The sequence below is a fragment of the Camarhynchus parvulus genome, chromosome 13 (genome assembly GCF_901933205.1).
Source record: "Camarhynchus parvulus chromosome 13, STF_HiC, whole genome shotgun sequence".
In the NCBI taxonomy this organism is placed as follows: Eukaryota; Metazoa; Chordata; class Aves; order Passeriformes; family Thraupidae; genus Camarhynchus; species Camarhynchus parvulus.
Genome location: NC_044583.1, coordinates 7,480,192 through 7,502,403, shown reverse-complemented (window position 1 = coordinate 7,502,403; position 22,212 = coordinate 7,480,192). Strand labels below are relative to the sequence as shown.

The window sequence follows — 22,212 nt, the reverse complement described above, 5'->3', positions numbered from 1 at the left end:
TTATGCCCAGTAGATAAACTGGGGGACTTACCTGGAAAGGCGCTGGCATTGGTCAGCAGGCGGTGAGCAATTTTATTTGGCATCAGTTATTTGTGGTTTTTTCCCTATTTATTTTCATTATTATTATTATTTACCATTATTATTGTATTTTACCTTGTTTTCTGTTATTAAACTGCTTTTATCTCAACCTACAAATTTTAGAGTTGATTCTTCTCCCCAGTCCACTGCAGCTGGGGGGGAAGAGCCAGTGGCTTCGTGGTGCCCCACGCCACAATACAATCGACACAATATAAGACAAACATTAAAGTTATTAGGGGGTGTCCAAGGGAGGACAATGAGGATGGGGAAGGGTCTGGAGAAGAAGCCATATGAGGGGCAGCTGAGGGTACTCGGTCTGTTCAGCCTGGATGAGACTCAGGGTACATCTTGCAGCAGGGTACAGTGGCAGATACCGATCTCGTCTCTGTGGTGAGCAGTGATAGGACTTGAGGCATGACCTGAAATTGTGTCAGGGGAGGTTTAGGTTGGGAATCAAGAAAAAGCTCTTCACCCAGAGGGTGGCTGGGCACTGCACAGGCTCCCTAGGGAAGGGGTCACAGCATGGAGCCTGACAGCGCTGAAGAGGCGTTCGGACAAGGCTCAAGGCGATGCTGTGACTCTTGGAACGGTGCTGTGCAGGGCCAGCAGCTGGACTCGGTGACCCTTGTGGGTCCCTCCAGCTCAGCTTATTCTGTGATTTCCAGCTCGGTTCAAACCACGTTACCGCAGCAAAACTCCATTGCTCCATTCCGAGCCCTCAGAGGCCAGCGCAGCCAGGCCAACTCCCTCAGAGCGCTGCGCGGGAGCGCGCGGCCGGGGGCGGTGCGAGCGGCGGGCGGGCCGCCATGGCGGGGCCGGGGCGGGGCGGGCGCGGGGGCTGCCGGGGCGCGGGCCGGCGGCAGCGGCGGGCGGAGGTGACCGCGGGATGGGGAACGGGGCGGCTGGGCCGGGGGCGCGGTACCGCGGCGAGCTCGGCTCGGCTCGGCTCGGCTCGGCTGCGGGTAGGGGAGAGGATGGCTCCCTGGAAAATGTCCGCCCCCGGCGCGGCGCGGAGCTCCGGGCGGGAAAGCCCCGCTGCCACCTCTGCCTCGGCAGGAAATGCCCTGGCCCGGGCCGAGCCCCGCCGGGCACCCCCGGAGGAGCCGCGGGAGGGCCGAGCCCGGGCCATGGTGAACACCCCCGGAGTACCCCCGCAGCCACACACACACCACACGGGCCTTGGAGGCCGAGGTGCCTCCCCCAGAGCCCTCCCGTACCCGGGGCAGCTCCCACCCGAGCACGGCCCGATGTGTGTGCCCGCCCCATGGCCTGGGGAGGCTCCAGCCTTCCTCTTCACAGCTCGAATGGGGACAAGGTGATGGATATGGTGCTGGATATGATGCTGCATGTGCCTGTGAGAAACAGGCATTGGCACAGCTTGCACGGTGTTGGGTGTTGCAGTACAACAGTGGGAACTGGGACAAGGTGATGGATATGGTGCTGGATGTGGTGCTGCATGTGCCTGTGAGAAACAGGCATTGGCAAACTTGGGTGTTGCAGCACAACAGTGGGTTGTCAAAGGAGAAAACATATTGGGGCTTCTCTTGTGTTTGGGGAATTCTCAAGGCACGTGCATAGTGTTTGTGTAGTGGAATAAAGGGTTATTCGAGCCATTGTATTGTATATATGTATATACATATATGTACATGTATACTATGTATTTCATGATACATAGTATGGCACTTAGCTTGGAGTTGATTAATTTCTCAGTTTGAAAGAAATAAGGTTTTGCCTTCATATGTTTTGTACCTTGAATAGTAACTGAAGAACCTTAGCTGTGTTTTGAAATATATTCATCATATATGATCTATGATCCAATCATTCCATGATTCTGTGATTATAGGGCACAGTTTGAAAGGATCAATGTGTGGAGTATGTAGGCTTTACTTGCTTGTACAGGTGTTTGGCCAGCTTTCAGTAATCTATTGTGATTTCTGCCTACTGGATTTTTCACAAAGCTCTGTTTTACAGGATTTACAGTATTTTCACCTTTGACTTTGGAACAGAAGTTCAGCACAAATGTCGAGGATTGAAAAAATGAGTATCCTCGGAGTGAGGAGTTTCGGAATAGAAGATAAAGACAAACAAATTATCACTTTCTTTAATCCATTAACTATTTTGGTGGGACCAAATGGTGCAGGAAAAACGGTAAGCCTCACTTTATGTTTGGATTTGAGCTGTAAATAGCTCTGGAAGACCATAACATGTGAATAATAATTTCTACAGAAAGGTATTTAATGTTATTGCAAAAGTCATGCTCTAAATATTGTGTTGTTTATTGTTATTAGAAATCTGCTTTCCTGCCTGGAATTTGCAGAGCACTGGTTGATATTTTTTCATAGGAAATTGATCCAGATCCTGATTAAAACTGCTTTTGCAAAGTATCATATTTTCATGGTACTCAAAAATTAAAATGTTATTTCCCTGTGTTTAAGTACCTAACTCATTTGTGTTTGGGCTGTTACTGTGGATTTGCCTCTAGTCCATCTGGTTACTCTAAATTTGTCTTTATAACTATATACTTTTGTTTTCTTAGACTATCATCGAATGTCTTAAATATATATCCACTGGTGATTTTCCTCCTGGCACCAAAGGAAAAACATTTGTTCATGATCCAAAGGTAAGTCATAGTGACTAGATGCAGTGTGTGTTTACTCCTCAGTAAAATACTCCACTGCACTCAGGTTGTGAATAAAACAGGGATGCTCAAGTCGTAGCCAGCCTTGAGCTGAAATGAAGAAAAGCAGAGAGCTGAGGTTGATTAGAACATGCCCCACAGCTGGAGAGGCACACATGCCTTTGGCCCTTGAGAAAAATTCCCCTCATTCTGTTTTTTTTTGCTTCTGCCAAAGATTGCCAATGAAACGGACGTCCGAGCTCAGATTCGGTTACAGTTCCGAGATGTCAACGGGGAGGTCATGGCTGTGCAGCGCTCCATGGTCTGTACCCAGAAAAGCAAGGAACCTGAATTTAAAACACTGGAATCTGTCATTACTAGAACAAAGTAAGTTGTCAAGTGTTTCTTCTTACTTTGGCATGAAGATAGGTTTGGATTTGGTATATTTTTATGCATCAGATAAGAGAAAATTGCATAATGTATTCTTTGACATAGCTACTAGTGCTTTTAGATTATAAAGCTGTGTAGTTTCATTACTTTATCTGTTAAGTGATTGAAAAATCCCACATCTGATAGCTGTGGTGTTAAGAAATACATACATCTGTTGACTTGTAGACTTGTATTTGTTTGAAAACTCAATTGGTAATAAGGGTGGTGAGGCACTGGCAGAGGTTCCCCACAGAAGCTGTGGCTGCCCCATTTCTGGAAGTGTTCAAGGCCAGGGTATATGGGGCTTGGAGCAACCTGGTTCTGTGAGTAGCATCCCTGCTCATGGCAGAGGTGGGTGGCATGGACATTTCCAACCCAAATCATTCCATGATTCCATGATTGTAGGGTACAGTTTGAAAGTATCATTGTGTGGAGTATGTAGGCTTTACTTCCTTTAGTACCATTTTCAGTTTCACATCATTTCTGGCCCATGTTTAACTCCCATTTCCACTGTTTAAGTATATCCCTTTAACTCAAGAGCTGTCCTGCCCCCTCTGGTGGTTCCTCAGAGTTCTAATATGTGAAACAGACTTCAAAAATTGGCAGTGTTAAATGCCTTCGTTGAGCATGGTAATTTTGTGCTTAAAAATTGTTACTTGTTAAATTTTTTGAATGGGCATGTTAAAATGAGGTTATACTGTTAAAATGCAGTTCACTTTTTGAAGAACTTGCCAGTTGCTTCTTTGGGATTTTCTTTGTCTCCACAGGCATGGTGAGAAGGTCAGTCTGAGTTCCAAGTGTGCTGAAATAGATCGGGAGATGATCAACGCCCTTGGTGTTTCCAAAGCTGTGCTTAACAATGTCATTTTCTGTCACCAAGAAGAATCCAACTGGCCATTAAGTGAAGGGAAGGCCCTGAAACAAAAATTTGATGAGATCTTTTCAGCAACAAGGTTTTTCCCTTTACTGTAATTAAATAGAAGCTAAGTAAGAAAAAGTCTTCTCATAACATAAATGTTAATAAAAATGTCTTAAGACATTGTTTCTTACTCAGTACTGCTGTATTGCCAAAGCAGCTGAAATTTTGCTTTTTTTAAAGGTACATCAAAGCACTCGAAGCTCTGCGTCAGGTACGGCTGAAACAAAGCTTGAAAGTAAAAGAGTGTCAGACAGAACTGAAATATCTGAAACAGAATAAAGAGAAAGCACAGGAAATCCAGGATCATCTCAGCAACAGAGAAGCTCAGCTGGCTGCTTCTAAGGAGAATGTAATATCAATTGAGAACCAGCTTGAGCCTCTAAAGGTAATTTCCATGAGGATTATGTTAATACTTTAATATGAAGCAATCAAAGAAGTGAAAGGTGAATGAATTTCTTGGTTAAAATCTTGCACTTTTAAATCTAATCCTTTGCCCTGCAGCAGACTCAAGCTTATGTCAACTCACCTGGCAGATGCTGCTCTTATCTGTAAACAGTCATTGAGGGGTTAAGAACAGAATTCTTATAGCAGCATTGGGTTTTTGTCAGTTTAAAATCTCTCTCAAATTTAACTGGTATCTAAAACCATTTTAAACTATAATTAAAACAAAAACTAAACTAAAACTTAATGTTCCCTATTTTAAAAACATATTTAATGGAACTGGAGGTTTTGCACTTAAAATAATTGATTATGGGGTTCGTGAACTGATGAGATATTTTACTTACTACATTCTTTTGCAGAACTCTCTGGCAGTAGTTGAGCAGAATCTCACAAAAGTAATGAGGTTGGACAATGATGTGAAGGCCCTGGAGAGCAGGAAGCGGCAGATGGAAAAAGATAATCAAGATTTGCAACAGAAGATGGAAAAGGTTGCCTTTATGACAAAAAACTTAGATTATTTTACTTTATCAGTCTAAGAAAAACAGTTTTCATGTTTTGCTTGCTGCAGATTTTCCCCCTGTATGCTTATTACAGAAAATCTGCATGTGAGGTGTTAAACTCTTATTCCTTTAATTCTATTGTGGTAAAAATTATACATTTTTAAAACATCAATAATTGACTTAGGAATTTGTATGTGGTGTACAGGTTTTTCAAGGAACAGATGAACAACTAAGGGATAGATACCAGAACCACCAGAGAATTGTGAAGGAGAAGGAGAAGAGATTGTTGGACTGTAAGCGTGATTTAGATAGAGCCACTAAAGAGTGCCAGAGATTTAACAGTGAGAAATCAGAGCTGCTTATTGAACGAGGTAATTCAGACTTCATGTATAGTCCTGTGTGTTTCCTAATGTAATTAAATCTGAAATGGAACTACTGATAATTGAAGTGATCTGAACTGGACAAAACTCCTAAAATGTGTGTTAATTCAGGTTTACCTGCACAGTGGGGTGGGAGAGTCCTGCTGGTGGACAAGTTTAGGTGTTTTTCTCCTGGAGTTTCTAACAGGCATTTTTTCCAAGCTATAACATGTAGTACATTTTGTCATATAACAGAGAAAAAGCATGAAAGCTGAATGCCTGGCATTCTCCATGTCTCATGTGGGGACTGGCGACAAGTCAGAGGGCTTGAAGTTAATGTTCTTTCAATTGTGTATCCTTTGTTGATGGGTTATGAGAATTTCAGCAAATCTGTAGTAGTTGAGACACAGAATACATGCTTACATAAAATATGTTTGGGCTTTGTTTTTTTATCAGAATAATATTTTTAGTGTTTTCAGGGACTTACTTTTGAATTATTGATTTATTTAATTCATAAAAATTTAGTTACCTGAAATAGCAATCTCTACCTATAGCTTTTTATTCTTTTTGTGTTGTTGAAAAATACTTCACGGTTTCTAAGGCTTTCAACTGCCTTTGAATCCTCAGCATGTCTTCTGCCTCAGTTTTTGAATATTTATGTCACTTTTTCTTTTTGTGGAGGTCGTCTTCAACTGCAGGCAGATCGTCACCAGGAGCACATTGTGACCAGGGATTCCTTAGTTCAATCTCTGGCAGCACAGCTGGAGTTGGATGGCTTTGAGAGAGCCCCTTTCACTGACAGGCACATTGCCAGTTTTCACAGGCTGGTGAAGGACAGGCAGGACAGAGACACAGAAGCTGCAAATCGTATGATGGTGAGAATTTTGTTGTTTAAGTAGTGTCATTTGAATGGGCCACTGGTGTTTTATTGGTCCCCATGGGTCTTTGTGGTGCTGGGAGAAAGTGTTGTGGGGGGGAGCTGAAGCTGGTTTTTTTTAGAGTTCTTGGTAATTTGTCATCTGCGTTTTTCCATGGAAATTTTGGAATTAGGAGTGGTCACCAAGGCTATTGAACAGGCAGTTCATCAGTGAGGTTCTTCTAGCAGTCCTCATGCAGGTGCATCACTGATAAGCTCAAAAACCTGAGGAAGAATTACAGTGGGCAGTTGGTTTAAAAATAACCAACTTTTTGTGGAAGTCATGTTCAAAATGGAGTTGCTGTCACAGAATGCTACTGGTATAGTGCATCTGCATTTTGCTATCAGAAACATTTCAGCAGATAATTATGGACAAGTTGTAATTTTCTCAGCATTTCAATGTCTTACTGTGATGAATATTGGCACACTAGTGTGAAAAAATATGTTAAAATATTTTCCTGTGAAAAAAATAATTAATATATTATTGCTGATCTTCTTTCAGAGAGAATTTGCACAGAAGGAAACAATGAAACAAAAACAGATAGATGAAATAAGAGACAAGAAAACTGGATTAGAAAGAACCATTGACCTGAAATCAGACATTCAAAATAAGAAACAAGCAGAGCTGAAGAATGTCAAACGTGAATTGCAGCAGTTGGAGGGGTTTTCAGACAGGATCAGTGAGTTGGATGAGGAGATTGGCAAGATGGTAAGTTAGTGTGTAGTTGAAGAAATTATAGAAGTTTGAAATAAAAACTTGTGGCTTTATCATTAAAAAAATATACCAAAGCCCATACCCCCACCTTGATGTGTTTCTGCCCTTTTAATACCCTGTATGCTTTGTCTGTTCAGGTAGTGCACCCTTTGTAATAGTCTCTTCACTACCTTGTTTTTGTACAGTCCACACATAGAATGGCTGCTTCTGCTTGGTGAGTTGTAAACAGGGTGATTGCACAGCTGGCAAGTAGGAGGTTGGTTACTCTCAAATTATTGGGCCAGAAACTTTGAATTGAAAGTTCCATTCTACCTACATTTTTGGAGATAACTTGCCTGTGAGATGGACTAGTTGGTTATAAGTGTTTTATCTGATGAAGTAAGGTTACAAGCACTTGATGTTCCAGCTGAACAGCTGGTTATCCCTTTGTAGCCAAATATTTTATGTTTGTTAGCAGTATGTGAATTCTGCTTGACAGTGTTTTTTCTAACCTCCTCACTAGGGTAATTCCAAATTTAATATACAGTAGATATTAAAATACTAAGTATGAGTGAGCTTCTGGTAAAAGCATGAGCAAGCTGGGGCAGTGCTGCATTCCAGAACTGCATCCAGTATCTTCCTGTGGCTTTTCTTGCTCCACACCAGTCACAGCCTTTGTCCTTTTGCATTTATTCTTTACAAATCTTGTGTCCTTCCTGTAACAGCTACTGATACTGCTGCCAGGCAGCTGAAGAGGTTTCTTCTGTTTCCTTTAGCTAGCACTTTATTGATTTTTGTAATTATTGTGTCTTCTGGGCTTTTATTTTTTGTATAGGAACATGATCTGGAGACGGCTGAGAGGAACAGCAATATAGAAACACTGGAACAGGAAGTACAGACTCTGCAAAATGAGAAAATAAACCTGGACAAAGCTCTTAGGAGGCTGGATCAAGAGATGGAGCAGTTGAATCTGCACACCACAACCATTACCCAGTTGGAGATGCTGAAGAAAGACAAAGTAATGTTTTTATCAATATCTCATGAGAGGACATGAAATTGATACAGTACCTCCAACATTTGTGTATTTTTCAGTGTATTTGTGTGTTTATCAACAATCAGATGTAGAGCTTCTGTCTGACTTGATAGAAACTATTAGCTTAATAAATGCATTGATGGCTATAAACCTGAAGATAGGAAAATTTCATTTAAAATGCTTCATTTCCCCAGGCAGAGAAAGAAGATCAGATCAGAAAAGTAAAGTCAAGACATTCTGAGGAACTAACATCACTTCTGGGATACTTTCCCAATAAAAAACAACTTGAAGACTGGCTTCATGGTAAAAATAAAAAGATTAATCAGACAAGGGATACTCTTGCTAATCTGAAGTAGGTATTAATTTAAGAGATTATTTCTTCACAAGTTTTTAGTAATTATGAATTAAAATGTTGGAAAGTTTCATATGTTCAAAATACTTTTTACTTTAATTCCTTAGTGTTTATTTGGGTATCTGCAAAATCAGAGAAAACATCCTGCAAAGTTCTGTGATACAGAGCTGATACAGTTTGTGCTAGTTAATAAAATCACAATATTTGTAGTGTGTCAAAGACAGCACTAAAAGCAGATAGCAAAATAGTGATCTAGAACATCCTTAGTTCGTACTAATTCTAGCTGAACGAATGTGCCTGGGGCTGGAAATTGCTGGCCTTCTGATTTTCTGATAAGTCACAGAGTGGTTAGTGACTATATCACAAATTCATGTGTGATTACCTGTGATGTTCTTGGTTTCATTTAATTAGATAAAACAATTAGTTAGAAAGAGTAGGAAGTTTCTCATCAGTAATCATCTAGGAAACAAAAGGGATTTAAAATTGAACACTTGTGCTGTACTTCAATGAATACAAAGTTCATGCTGTAGATTGCATGAAAAATCAATAAAAAAGAACTGGTGAATAGTTCTCTAATTCCAATTTCAGATTAACTTTCCGTGATTTTTGATTTTGCTTAAACAGTGTAAATCTTTGTGTTCAGGTAATAAAAGTGTTTCTGCCTTGATATTTCAGCAAGCGACTGTCATCAGTAGAATATGATAAAACTTATGCCAGTAATGAGCTAAAAAAAAAAGAAGCCCAGTTGTCCAGTCATGAAGCAAAACTTTTTGATGTTTGTGGAAGTCAAGATTTTGACAGTGACCTGAACAAACTTCAAGATGAAATTGAAAAAAGTTCCAAACAGCGAGGTAAATTTGTATATAGCTTTAACTTTTTTCTCTGAAACACTAATTTAGCTGATTATTCACTGTTTATCCAACATAAGTGTTCTGTTTGTTTTTCACCCAGCTGTGCTTGCTGGAGCCACTGCAGTTTATTCACAGTTCATTACACAGCTGACAGAGGAGAACCAGTCTTGTTGTCCAGTTTGCCAAAGAGTTTTTCAGACAGAGGCTGAGCTGCAGGATGTCATCAGTGATCTGCAGTCTAAACTGCGCCTGGCCCCAGACAAACTGAAGTCCACAGAGTCTGAACTGAAAAGAAAAGAGAAAAAACGTGATGAAATGATGAGTCTTAAACCCCTACGGTAAAGTGCTTAGGAAACCAAATTGTTACAGGCTGTTTTCTCTCAAATGTGTGGGTTTTCATTATAAAAAATTATGCAGACATCAAGGAGGCTTTATTCTAAGGTTTATTAATTAATTTCAAAATGTCATTGTTGGGAGAAATATTTTGAGAGAATTTGAGAATGGGTGAGGATAGAGCTGTCCTTCACAAGAGGGCACTCTTGTTCAGTGCTTTGTACCTTCTCCTGAGTACTTGCTGTAATGAAGTTAAAAACCAGAAGAGATTTTGTTTGCTTGTTTGTGTAATCTCACCTAAAATGAGGGATGCATTACCTTGGCTGGGTATGTAACATAAGCTTAGTTAAATGTGGGCAAGTTAAGGGGATACTATTTTAGCTAAATTTTGTCTTCCACTACTAAATCATATCACAGATTTTGTGATCTTGAATGTCTTCAATTTATGCTGCTGTTTCTGACCAAGGAAATTTTAGGGATTTATATTTTATTTTAGGCAAACTGTAGTTGAACTCCAAGATAAGGAAATTCCAGACCTGAGGAACAAGATCCAGAATGCAAACAGAGATTTAACAGGCCTGAAGGGTGAGATAGAAGAACAAGAATCACTTCTCCAGACAGCTTTGTCTGAGGAAGAAGGTGCCAAAGCACGTTTACAGGATATAACTCTGATGGAAAGGTATCAGGTATGCTTTGGTAACTTTTTTTAATACATAAAATGATATTCCTTTGCATTTAACTATGTAGTTATTCAGTAATAGGACATAACTTTGAGGTCCTTATTTTAAAATGTTTCCAAAGACAGTATAACCTACATGATCCTGCACTAATAAAACTTTGATTTACAAAAGGGGTATTTTTTGAGCACCACAGAGTCCCTTGAGTTCTGATTCAATTCTGTGCTATATGAACTTAAAAAAGAGATGTAATCCAGAACTGAGCACAACCATGAGTACACCTAAGTGTTTTCAGTCCTCATAGTCATTATAGGTCTCTATATTCCCAGCATCTTACATGTGTTTTCTGGTTCTGTACCATCTGAATATATGGTAAAGGGAAAGATAAATCCTGCACTTTTTATTATCCTGGCATAGGAGACCATTTTGAGCAGTCTTCATGGCTCTATTACCAACATGAAATCTTTGCTTGACTGAGAACCTTCAGAGGAGCAATTAGGAAACCTGGGGCCAGGCAAAGGACTGAGAGCATTTCACAAGGTGGAGATGTCAGCAGCTCCTGAGGCTCCAACAGTTCCAGTGTTGCAGGGACAGATTGCACATGGAACTGTCCTGAAGTGGGCTGGGGATGTTAAAGGCCTGTGCATCCTTATTGGCTGATTCCATCCACAATTAGGAATTCCAGTTCCTAGCAGCTGACATAATCCTACTGCTAATGATGTGACATTGCTCTGCAAGGGAAGGAAATTGGAAGCTCTTGAGTTCCTCAAGCCCTGAGCTTGTTCTTACGTGCCAAAGGTGAAAAAATACATTGTTAAAGACTAATTCAGTAGTAATGGTACTTTTCCTCATACTTTCAGACTGATATCCGGGATGTTGAACGAAAAATTGCTCAGCAGGAGGCTAAGCTGCTATGTGTCAATTTAAATAGGACTGTGCTTCAAGTAAGCAGAGAAAAACAAGAGAAAAAACAGCTGTGGGATACAGGTAGGTCCTACAAACCTGTTATTTCACTTTTTATTAAAAGTAATGTTCCAAAATTCTTACCATTAAAATTTTGGTTTATTCATTTTATGTTCTCAAATAACTTCATTCTCCTAGTTCGTTGTGGAAGTTTGCAGGCAGCCCCAACATGGGAAGAGATGGGAATCTTGACCCCATGTTTCAGAAGGCTGATTTATTATTTTATTATATATATTATATTAAAAGAAATTATATATTAAAACTATACTAAAAGAATAGAAGAAAGGATTTTATCAGAAGGCTAGCAAGCAATAGAAAGGAATGATAATAAAATCTTGTGACTGACCAGACAGTCCGAGACAGCTGGACTGTGATTGGCCATTAATTAGAAACAACCACATGAGACCAAACAAAGATGCACCTGTAGTATTCCACAGCAGCAGATAATTATAGTTTGCATTTTGTTCCTGAGGCTTCTCAGCTTCTCAGGAGAAAAATCCTGGCAAAGGGGTTTTTCAGAAAATATCATGGCTACAGTTCATTGTTACTGGTTTTTGGAGTTGTACCAGCTTCATTTAGAGACGAATTTTCATAAGGATTACAAAAATGGTTTTGATAACAGATTGACTCTGTTTTCATCTGCAGTTACCAGTAAAATTGAGTTAAATCAGAAACACAAGCAGGACCAGCAAAGCCAGATTCAGCAGCTGAAGAGTGCAGTGAATGAGCTCAAGGCAGAGAAGCTGCAGATTGTCAGCAGCATGCAGCGGCGGCGGCAGCTGGAGGAGCAGACTGTGGAGTTAACCACTGAGGTTCAGTCCTTATGCAGAGAGATCAAGGTGAGAAGTACTCTCAGTTATCTAATCCTTAGCTTTGCTGGCCTTGAAATAAAAAATCATAATCTCGTCATACTTAATATTGTCTCCAATCCTAGACAATGGAGTGGATTTTTAAATGTTTGTACTGTGTTGCTATTGTGTATCTTTGGGAATTTCCAGAATTTTTTAAATACATATTTTCATACTTCCTTTTTTAATACACACAAAAAAGAAATAATTAACCACGTTACATTTTTTACTCTTTGAAAAATTATTGATCTTCATCAGAATGTGAAAATAAAAACTACTTTTTCCAACTACTTTTCAGGAAGCAGAAGAACAGATACTTCCTTTGGAGGCAAAGTTAGACAAATTGCAGCACGAGAAGGAGGAACTAGTGAATAAAAGGACTGCAAGTAATAAAGAAACACAAGAGAAGGTTTGTTTGCTCTTGGCATAGCTGTGAGATAGGATTAGATATTGTTTTTTAGTGGATGGGAGCTGTGGTACAGAGTTTGCTTTTAGGAAACATCAATGACACCCGGAGGTGCTTTAGGGAAGAAGAGGAACATGTCAATCAGGACATGAACTCAATTATAATTAACCTTTGGCTGTCTTGAAAAAAGACTTCTTGGGATATTTGGCAATATTTATTGGCTGATGGCCTTCAAAAGCCCTGCCTAAGTAGACCCAAGAGGAACAGCAAGGATGACCATCACCCATCCTTGCCAGGTTAAGTGGCCCTCACTTGTTTTGGGAAACATTTTCATGCTTATAAGAGGTACTGGGATTGTAGAAGCTGAAGACTTTATTAGAAAACTAAAGGGACTTAGAATAAGGAATTGTGGTAGTGTTATCCAGTATCTTTGATACAGAGCATATCTGTTCTTGGACAGAAGACAATATTTCATTTGATATCTTTTCTCTGCAGATGAATAACATAAATGAGAAAGTTAAAGATATAAACAAATATGTGAAAGAAATTGAAAACTACATTCAACAAGGAAAAGAAGACTATAAAAAGGTAATCTAAAATCTAAATATTTTTTAAGTCAGTAAAAAGCATCAAAATTACTTTTGTTTTTAAATCATATGCTATTTTCTTCATATTTCTTTAGCAAAAGGAGTCTGAACTTGAAGAAGTAAATTCTCGTTTGGCTGCCTGTGAGAAACAAAAGGAAAAGATAAGTAAAGAGATGGAAATGACCCGACAAGATATTGACACTCAAAAGGTGGATATATTGTTTAAAGTATACTTGGCATAGTTGAAATAATTCCTAGTTCTGGTTTGTCTGCCTAGGTCTGTAGTGTTGTGAAGCTTCCTTTTGGTTTATTTGATCAGTTGTTAGTCAGGATAGTTGCTATATGTGCATTAGGCTGAAAATAGTCTTGAGATTTGTATGTGGAAATTTAAAAACCATTTATCTCTGACTATCATCTGATGGTATTTCTAAGAGTTAAGTCTGGTGGGATAGAGTCAGCATTTTCAGGAGTATCTTTATGTGGAGGATACATGCCTTTATAAGTAAAGTACAAACTGCAGGTACCAAAAGTTTCTTGCTACTCAAGATTTATCATGTACTTTGAATTCTTGTGTATATGTTTCAAATACTGTTTATACTCCTTATAGGAAATATGTCCTTCACCATTCTACCCTTTCAGTTGCTGTCTACTGTTGTAGAACTGCAATAGGGGACTTAGTTAAATCTGTCCTTGGTGAAAACCACTTGTCCAGAAATCCATGGTTGAAACATGGATTAATATTCTTAAAAAGAATCAGTCTTGTGTTCACTTGTGACAGTAAACACTGCTAAGTGTTATTCCAGTTTGAAAGATGGAAATAATACTGCTGATTTCCATTTTACTCTATTTTTAGGACAGTGTAAGTTCTCCCTGTGATAATTTTTGTTGTTTTCAATTATTTTATGCTTGCAGCATGTTTCAGAGTTGTGCAGAACTGATACATAGTAATTGATAACCAACATACTGAAACATTATACAATTTCTTGTTTCTTTGGAGCTAGATCCAGGAGAGGTGGCTGGAGGATAATCTCACTTTGAGGAAGCGGAATGAGGAGCTAAAAGAAGTTGAAGAGAATATAAAAAAACTTATGAAGGAGATGGGAGAAATGAAAGTCCCCCAGATGAAAAAGTAAGCACCTTCAAAACAGAATGGTGTGCTTTACACAAGAATTCATGGAACATCTGGATATTGTAGTCACTGTGTTTCAGGGTGTCTGATCCTCTTTTTATCCCATTCATCCAGGCCACCTTCTCCTTCACAGCTGTGCTTGGTTCATATCCCTATGACAGCAATGTGAATGACTGTGAAATTATACAGTGCTTCTGGCTAGAAGTAGATATATCTGCTCATACCTGTTCCAATCCAATCCTTTTCATGATGCTTACTGAGAAATCTGCATTTAAATAATTCATGCTTCTGGATGAGAGTATTTAGTTTTTATTTTCAGTCTGCTAACTTAATTCCCAGCAGCAAATTTTATGTTTACTTCAATAGTTTAGGAATAATTGCTTAGATAATAAACACTTTTGAAAAGTAATTAGCCCTTTGCTGGTTCTTGTATGTGAAATATTTATTTAGCATGCTAGAGCTTACCCAATAATTCATCTTATTTTTTTCAGTCTCCATCTATAAAATTAATTTTTTTTTGTTTATACATGTAGCACTTCAGCATTTGAACTTGACAACTTGCTTCTCCCACTCAGAGTAGTGATTAGAATATATTCTTAACAAACTTAAAACTATTTTTATTTCAATAATGCCTTCATTTCAGTGGCATTAGTACTATAACTTTAACTGTTACAGACTTTATAGATGTGATACAATGAGCCGTTGTCCAACATAAAATTAGAACCCTGATTAAAAAATTGAAACGCTAAGTACAAAATACATGTGTATCATTTCTGGTTTGACAGTGAGCAGAAGCATTTGGAGGAGAAAATAGAATCTCTGAAAAGGAACCATCACGTGGCCCTTGGCCGCCAGCGGGGCTTTGAGGAGGAGATTGTTCGCTTCAGGAAGGAGCTCCGAGAGCCACAGTTCAGAGATGCAGAGGAAAAATACAGGGACATGATGATTGTCATGAGAACAACAGAGCTGGTGAACAAAGATCTGGACCTTTATTACAAGGCTCTTGATAAGTAAGTATTGTCAAATGAGGGTGATTCTTAAATGTTTTCATCTTCATTGGTATTGATAACCTTGATGCAGAAGTGTGGGGGTCCCAGTTGTTGGTTTCTCTGGGTCTGGATTGAAGGCACTTGAGATGGTAGTTCATGTTTGGACTCAAGTGTTTATTATTAGTTTATTATCAGTAAAACAGTCTCATTACTGTGAGTTCAGCAGCTTTTCATTAGAAGGCACAAAATGGCCAACAATCTTTTGTTCCAAGCTCTTTTGAGACTAAACTATCCAATTAAGAACTGACACCTGGATTATTTTCCCTTTTAACCCAATAACTGATCCCAAAGAGCTGCAGTGTGGACTTTTCTGCCCAATTACAAAATGCCACCCAAACCCATGAAGAAGAAGGAAGAAGAAGCATGAAGAAGAAGTCCAGGATGACACCCTGTGCCCTCCATCTTGCTTCCATCCACAACACACTAAAAATCCCCAAACCTCAATTTCTCACCAAGCGATACACTACTCTCTATAATCTATTTCACACTTTTGTGGATTCCAGTCTATCTTGAAGTCTAGGAAACTTTCTCCATGAATGAGGGTCAAAGTCAGTGCTCCCCTGGGGGTCAGGGCACCCCAGAGCAGACACAGAAACATTCCCAGTGCCCTGGGTTTCCACATCAAAGCAGCTTTCAATTTCAGGTTTCCAGGGTGACTTAGAGGAAATTAACATGATTCCTTGAGAGACATCATTTCTCTTCATATATTCTGACATTTAAATATTAAGAAAACATGAGGTATAACTTCCTAAGTAAATTAATGAAACTACACTGGAAACTGCACAGGATTGGTGTGATGTAGGAAATTTGTAAGTTAATGTGTATAATGTACATATATTAAATGCATTCATGGTAATAATTAGAATTTAATACAGTCATAGATAAGTCTGATATTTATATTCCCAATTTTCTGAAAGACTTATTTGGAGCTTTGATTGTACATGTTAGGACTTATATTTGCAGTACAGCAGTAGGAGAGAGATAAGGAAAGGTGAGATTGATGTTTAAATCCTTCATTTTTAACCTGAGCCCTTCTGCTTTCATTTCTATAGCAATAGATTTTAGCATCATCTGGTCATATCTTAACATGAGTAAGATATGCCAGGTAAATTTCTTGTTTCCTGTGGCATTTTCTCAGGTAAATAATTGTGTTTTAAAGAATATTACAATGTAGAGGGTTTTTTGCCCTTTTCCAGTGTGGGTGGTTTTGTGCTTATATAGAAGAAAGTAAGGTCATAAGAAACATATCTGGCATTTGATGGAAAGTGTAGCAAGTTTGTTCTTGTTTCTGTTTCCTCTGGAAGCTTGTTAGCTAGTCCTGGACTGACTGGGCAAAAAGAGCATCTCAAAATTGGTAACCATGTACAGAATAAAACATGTGGCTCCCTAAAAACCCTGTTTGTTTGGTTATCATGATGGAGTAACAGTGAACAACTTGATGGACAGTGGGAGAGGATTTTGGAATCAGTGAATACATTCCAGGAAACAGAAAACTGGTGCTCAGTGGCAGAAAGATAAATATTAGGATTGAAAGAAGAGAAAGGAAGATAAACATTTTGGCCACTGTAGGAATTGTCAATACACCCATGTCTTGAATAAAGTATGGAATTTTGGCCTTCTCTTTAAAAGGGTTTGCTAGTGCTGGAAAAGGAGCACAAAAGAGAAATTACGTGGTTGAGGATACAGCATAATGGTCAAGAAGAGAAACAAAATAAATGAGAACTTTCCAAGTTGAAAGGACATTCTAGAGGAACCCTTTTCTAAGCTGGTTTGATAATAACATTAAATAAAGTAAACATGATATTAGAATGTAAGCTAATCCAAAATCTTTGTGAAGATCTAAGTTATTCAGAGCATGTATAAGTCTTCCCTTTCAGTTGTAATGGAAATGCACTCCAAGAATTTCCTTTTTAGATTTTTTTTTGTATGGTGTCAAATCATCTATTGTTTCTATTTAAGGCTAAACAGGAAAACAGTCTTGTAATTTCAAGAAAAATAGATAAGCATCACTTAGCGGTAATCGCCTGAAAAATCAGCAAGGCAAAATGCTAACTCTAATGGCCAGAGCTGTATCTATGACTGGGAAAACCAACATTTTTGGCTATCAGATGATATTTATTGACTCTATTTAGAGATTTATGATAAATACTGATGAGGAATGCATTCTTGGGCCTAAGCAAATAGTTGAAAATGCTTCATTTTTACTTAACAAAACCTATCAGAGTTGATACATCAGTATTCCCCAGAACAGGTGGAAGAGCATAGGTAGAAAAAGCATATGTAAAAGTCCATTTCAGAAGGATATTTTATTTCCAACTCATTTTTTGAAAGAGGACATTCCCATAAAGCGAGTGAGCATTTCTTTCATTACAGAGTATCTTGTCTGTAAAAAGACAAGTTAGAAATGCAGTGTCCTGTCCTTTTCTGAGTGTTTTGTAAGATTTAATCTGTTAATAAACTAAAGTCATGCTGCTATGTTAAACAGAGAAATTAAATTATAAGTTATTAATGATATCCTGTGTTACTCTTGCTGCTGAAAAGTATTTCATGTCATAGTGCCTGTTTGGGTAATTACAAATTAAATTTTCAGTAGGAATTCTGTGCTCTGAGGAGACTTCAGGTTCTCCTTTCCTGCTGTTGTTTGCCTTGTTGGCAGACTGTGCCAGAATAACACTCCTGTTCCGGAAAGCTTAACATCAGATTCATCTTCTTGGTGTCAGGCTGAAAATAAACCTCACACATAAATCATAAATCTCTTTAAAAGTCAGGTAGAGTCATTCTCCATTGAGTAGCTGCAAATATATTTGTTGTCATTACTTCCCTACTTCTTAGAACTGAGTTGCTTGTGAGCACAGAATTATTTACACAATGGCATGTTATTACTCTTTAGGTACTTCTCTGTCCAAAACAAATTAGTATTTTCTCTATTTTTAGTAAAAGTATTAAGGAAATGGAAAGGAAGCTGCCACCTGCCTTAAAGCCCCTAGCAGTCCATAGCAGTCCATGGTTGCATCGCTAAATTTTACGTTTTTTGCTGGTTTTTAGAGCAATAATGACATTTCATAGCATGAAAATGGAAGAAATTAACAAAATAATTCGGGACCTGTGGCGAAGCATTTACAGAGGACAAGGTATGTAATAATATTTTTTAAAGTTTTACCCATATGTATCCATTTGATATTGGGCACTGCATAAGGAAGAGTGTTTGTTTGTAAGATGGGAAGTAGCTGGTTCCATTCTAAAGGCTGTATCTGTCCTTCACCACTATAATCTTTTTATTGCACATTATGTAGTAACATGCAGAATAAATAGAGTTAATTTTCACTTCTCTGTGTTTTCCAAAGGTCAGGTTTCTTTGTCATAGGACAGTGCATGAGTTCATTCCTTCCATTTTGGAAAAGTTAATTTCCAAGATGGATCTATCAGTGGGAGTTCTGAATGCAATTTTTATTGTTACTACATATTATACCTCTCATCTCCCACTAATCCTATGATATTTTTCAAGATTTTTGATAATGTATGAGCTGTCTCCTTCCCATTTTCAGATATTGAATATATAGAAATTCGCTCTGATGCGGATGAGAATGTCTCAGCCACTGACAAAAGAAGAAATTACAATTACAGGGTGGTGATGGTGAAGGGAGATACAGCACTGGATATGAGAGGAAGGTGCAGTGCTGGGCAAAAGGTAATGGCTCTGTCTTCAGTACACAACCACAGGGATGCTGAAACCTGACTCACATCAATGCAGAGGAGTCCGGTGACCAAAGAACAGCAGCTCCAGCTCTAATTTATTATTGTGTACAACTTCCCTTCACTCTCTCTGGGTGTCACACAATATGTGACTCAGCATCTGACCCCTGCTTTGGGCTGCCAAAATCCATTGTTTCAGATGGGCATCATGCTGATGCCCTGCAGGAGTGAAGGGTTTGACTTCCTCTGTCCTCAGGTTCAAGTCCTCCCATTTTGTCTCTTCCTGGTTACCAGTGAAGTTACCTCAGCTTCTGGTCTATCAACTTGATTCCTCTTTTTTTTTCTTTGTGAGCCCTTGGTCTTCTTTTTGTACCTGCATCTACTTCTAAGTTGATAGGATCTCTCTTCCTCCAAATTATGCTGCTTTCACCTGCTGCTGACTGCAGCCTTTCAGTTCATGTCACCAGTATCACACCTAGCCATACTTCCAGGCATTGCATTTCCTCCTGTGCTGTCAGCTTGCAGCTGTGTGTGCTGTCCATTCCTCTTCAGTAGCCCATCGGCCAAGCTGCCTGATGACACACCAGCTGTGACAGTACCTGTGGTCAGAGTTCATCACAGTTAACCACACCACACATGCTGAGGGTTCTTTCCACATGTCTGTTCCATTAAATGTGTCCTCTCCTGGAGTACTTTAGGATGTTGCGTTAGAGTCCTATGTAAGTGAGAGTGAAACTTGAACAAGTTTCTTAGCTGAAGTTCTGAGAATTCTTCTTTGATGATGAAATGTGATGCCAGCACTCATGATCATTGGAAAATATTTTTGGCAGCGCAGTTTCCATTGAGTGTTCTGTAGTTTTTAGTAGTTCAGGAGATCTTGTAAATATGATTACGCATCATTTGATGCAAAGCTAACATAGAAGGTGGTAAATCCTACTGTCTTCCATTATTGTAAGAAGTCTGGAGTTCAGTAACTCAGTAATATGCCGACAAATTTCCACCTGCTGCAGTGGGGTGGGCTGGAGCAGAGTGTTGGGGTAATGCAAATGGCAGTGTCATAGCAGCTTTACCTCAGATCAGAATCCTTACTTCCAGTGTCTTCTGAATTTTGAGTGCTTCTTTGTAGAGTCAATCTTTGAATTCAAACTAGAAGTTTCAATGTAGTTTTTCAGTAGTTATTTACTGTCATTTTGTGAACTGTCAGCACATTGTTCTGTAAACTTCAGTCACGGTTTGTAATGGCATTAAAAACAAGTTGTTTCGTGTAGATCCTCTTTAAACAGTTTGAAACTTGAGATTTTTGTGCTTTTTCTTTTCCCTCAGGTGCTTGCTTCTCTCATCATTCGCCTTGCTCTAGCAGAAACATTCTGTATCAACTGTGGCATTCTGGCCCTGGACGAGCCTACGACCAACCTTGACCGAGAAAACATCGAGTCCCTGGCACATGCCCTGGTGGAGTAAGTGAGCTCTCCTTGTAGTGCTTTACAATGGGTATTTTTCAATACCCATTTGGCATTATATTTTAAGCTGGCATGTCTTTGTTGTGAGTAGTTTTAGATTCCATCTCTATCTGGAAAAGAAAAAGGTATTTCTTATATAATTTCAGGGGGTTTTTTATGTGGTTAAAAAGAGTGGGTAATCAGCATTAGATTACTCGATGGTTCATATCATTCATTATCAATATTGAAATATTTTAGTGCTGTGTATTGGCAAGTTCTCTGATGCTGGCATGGGCTGTAGGGAAATGCACACTGGATAATTTCTCTTTGTAGGATAATAAAGAGCCGCTTACACCAACGCAACTTTCAGCTGCTGGTGATTACTCATGATGAAGATTTTGTTGAACTTCTGGGCCGTTCTGAGTATGTGGAGACATTCTACAGGATAAAGAAGAACATTGACCAGTGCTCTGAGATCATGAAATGCAGTGTCAGCTCTCTAGGCTCCTATGTTCATTAGAATGCCAATTAATTACATACTACAGACAGCCTAACCTGACACATTGTACACTGCCTGACTTGATAGAGCTCAGTGTAGGTGTCTGAAAATGTAGTTCCTTCCTATCATATTCTACTGAAACTTTGTAACAATTTTAGCCAGAGTCTAAAACTGTGGGACTTCTAAACTTACCTTTCTATATATTTCTGTGCCTGGGCTAAGAATCGCCATCATTTGAAAGAATTTAAATGGATGCCACACAGTTAAATTTTGATGTATTTTATGCTTTAAAAGTGAAAATAAAGTTGTGATGTTATTTTGCATGTTGTATGGGACAAGTTGCACATTCTCTGGAATAGCTGTGGCTCTGCCAGGGGAATACAGCTTGCTCTCCATCTCTGGCAAGGTCAGCAGTGATGGGTGTCACTTTGGTTGAAGGTGTCTTCATTGCTATCTCCTAATCTACCCAAAATTGACAAGCTTCAAAGAGAACTTTTACTGCTTTCTCTACAAGGTGACCTAACTCTGGCTGTTCAAAGACAGAATTTACACTTGCTTCAGAATAAAGCAAAGGCCCATCTCTAACCAGATGAATGGGTGAATTGTGCTCAGGGAGTTATGTTCTGATTCTCATGGTAGTGTCTGCAAACAGGAAAATGGAGCATAAGTGTCTCAGAGATTTAGTGTGGATGCTGAGCTTCACCTGCCCTGCTCTGAGCTCTTCCTGAAGCTCTTTTCCTTGGGGTGGCAACAGCCCTGCAGCTTGGCAGCCCCAGGGAACCTGCTTCTCAGGGGAGTGACAGTGGAAAGCCATGGGGGTGGCCTACTGCAAAATGCAAAGAGCCTGATCATCAGAGTCCTGAGGCTGCACAAACTGTGCCTTGCTGCTTCCAAAGCCATGCAAGCCCTGAGGGAAGGAATTTCTGGATCCCTGTTTCTTTTTAAGCAAGTCAGGGGCTACCTTGAATTCTTGGTAGGAGTCCACAAGCAGAAGCTGGACTTGCAGTTCATTAAAGCCTTTCAATCAGCAGCGATGGGCTGACCCTCCTCAGCAATTGGGGTATGACCAAAGCACAATTTCAGAGGAAAAATCTTTAAACAGCCATTAAATTTAATTTCTGTAACATCAGGACATTCTCTTTGACAGATGCTTAAATCAGCCTAAGAACATTGCATGTTGTCTTCCTTCTCTTCCAGGGTGCAGGAATCCCTTTATTTTGCAGGGATAAGGAGAAGTTGACAGGGGAGGGGTGCAAGCAGACCTGGCTTGTGTAGGCAGGGCCTGGTGCTGGCTGAGCATGATGGACCAGGGCTTTTGCCCCTGAGGATGGTGCAGCTGAGCCCCTCACTTAGATCACACACCCCCTGAGGAGTGTCGATATCTGCACAGGAAAGGACAG

General features: G+C 39.4%; 1 protein-coding gene across 1 annotated transcript; it reads left to right on the top strand.

Annotated features, from left to right (window-relative positions):
• Nucleotides 1-920: 920 nt before the first annotated feature.
• Nucleotides 921-21,237, top strand: RAD50 (RAD50 double strand break repair protein). The gene is made up of 26 exons (XM_030957658.1): nucleotides 921-953; nucleotides 2,050-2,226; nucleotides 2,615-2,698; nucleotides 2,931-3,082; nucleotides 3,892-4,077; nucleotides 4,224-4,428; nucleotides 4,844-4,972; nucleotides 5,190-5,355; nucleotides 6,025-6,218; nucleotides 6,762-6,968; nucleotides 7,789-7,971; nucleotides 8,181-8,338; nucleotides 9,014-9,189; nucleotides 9,290-9,527; nucleotides 10,019-10,208; nucleotides 11,060-11,186; nucleotides 11,808-12,001; nucleotides 12,309-12,419; nucleotides 12,912-13,004; nucleotides 13,099-13,212; nucleotides 14,005-14,132; nucleotides 14,918-15,142; nucleotides 18,227-18,312; nucleotides 18,727-18,869; nucleotides 20,198-20,331; nucleotides 20,647-21,237. The coding sequence occupies exons 2-26, from the start codon at nucleotides 2,098-2,100 to the stop codon at nucleotides 20,831-20,833; spliced, it is 3,939 nt and encodes a 1,312-aa protein (XP_030813518.1). The 5' UTR covers nucleotides 921-953; nucleotides 2,050-2,097; the 3' UTR covers nucleotides 20,834-21,237.
• The last annotated feature ends 975 nt before the right edge of the window (nucleotides 21,238-22,212 follow it).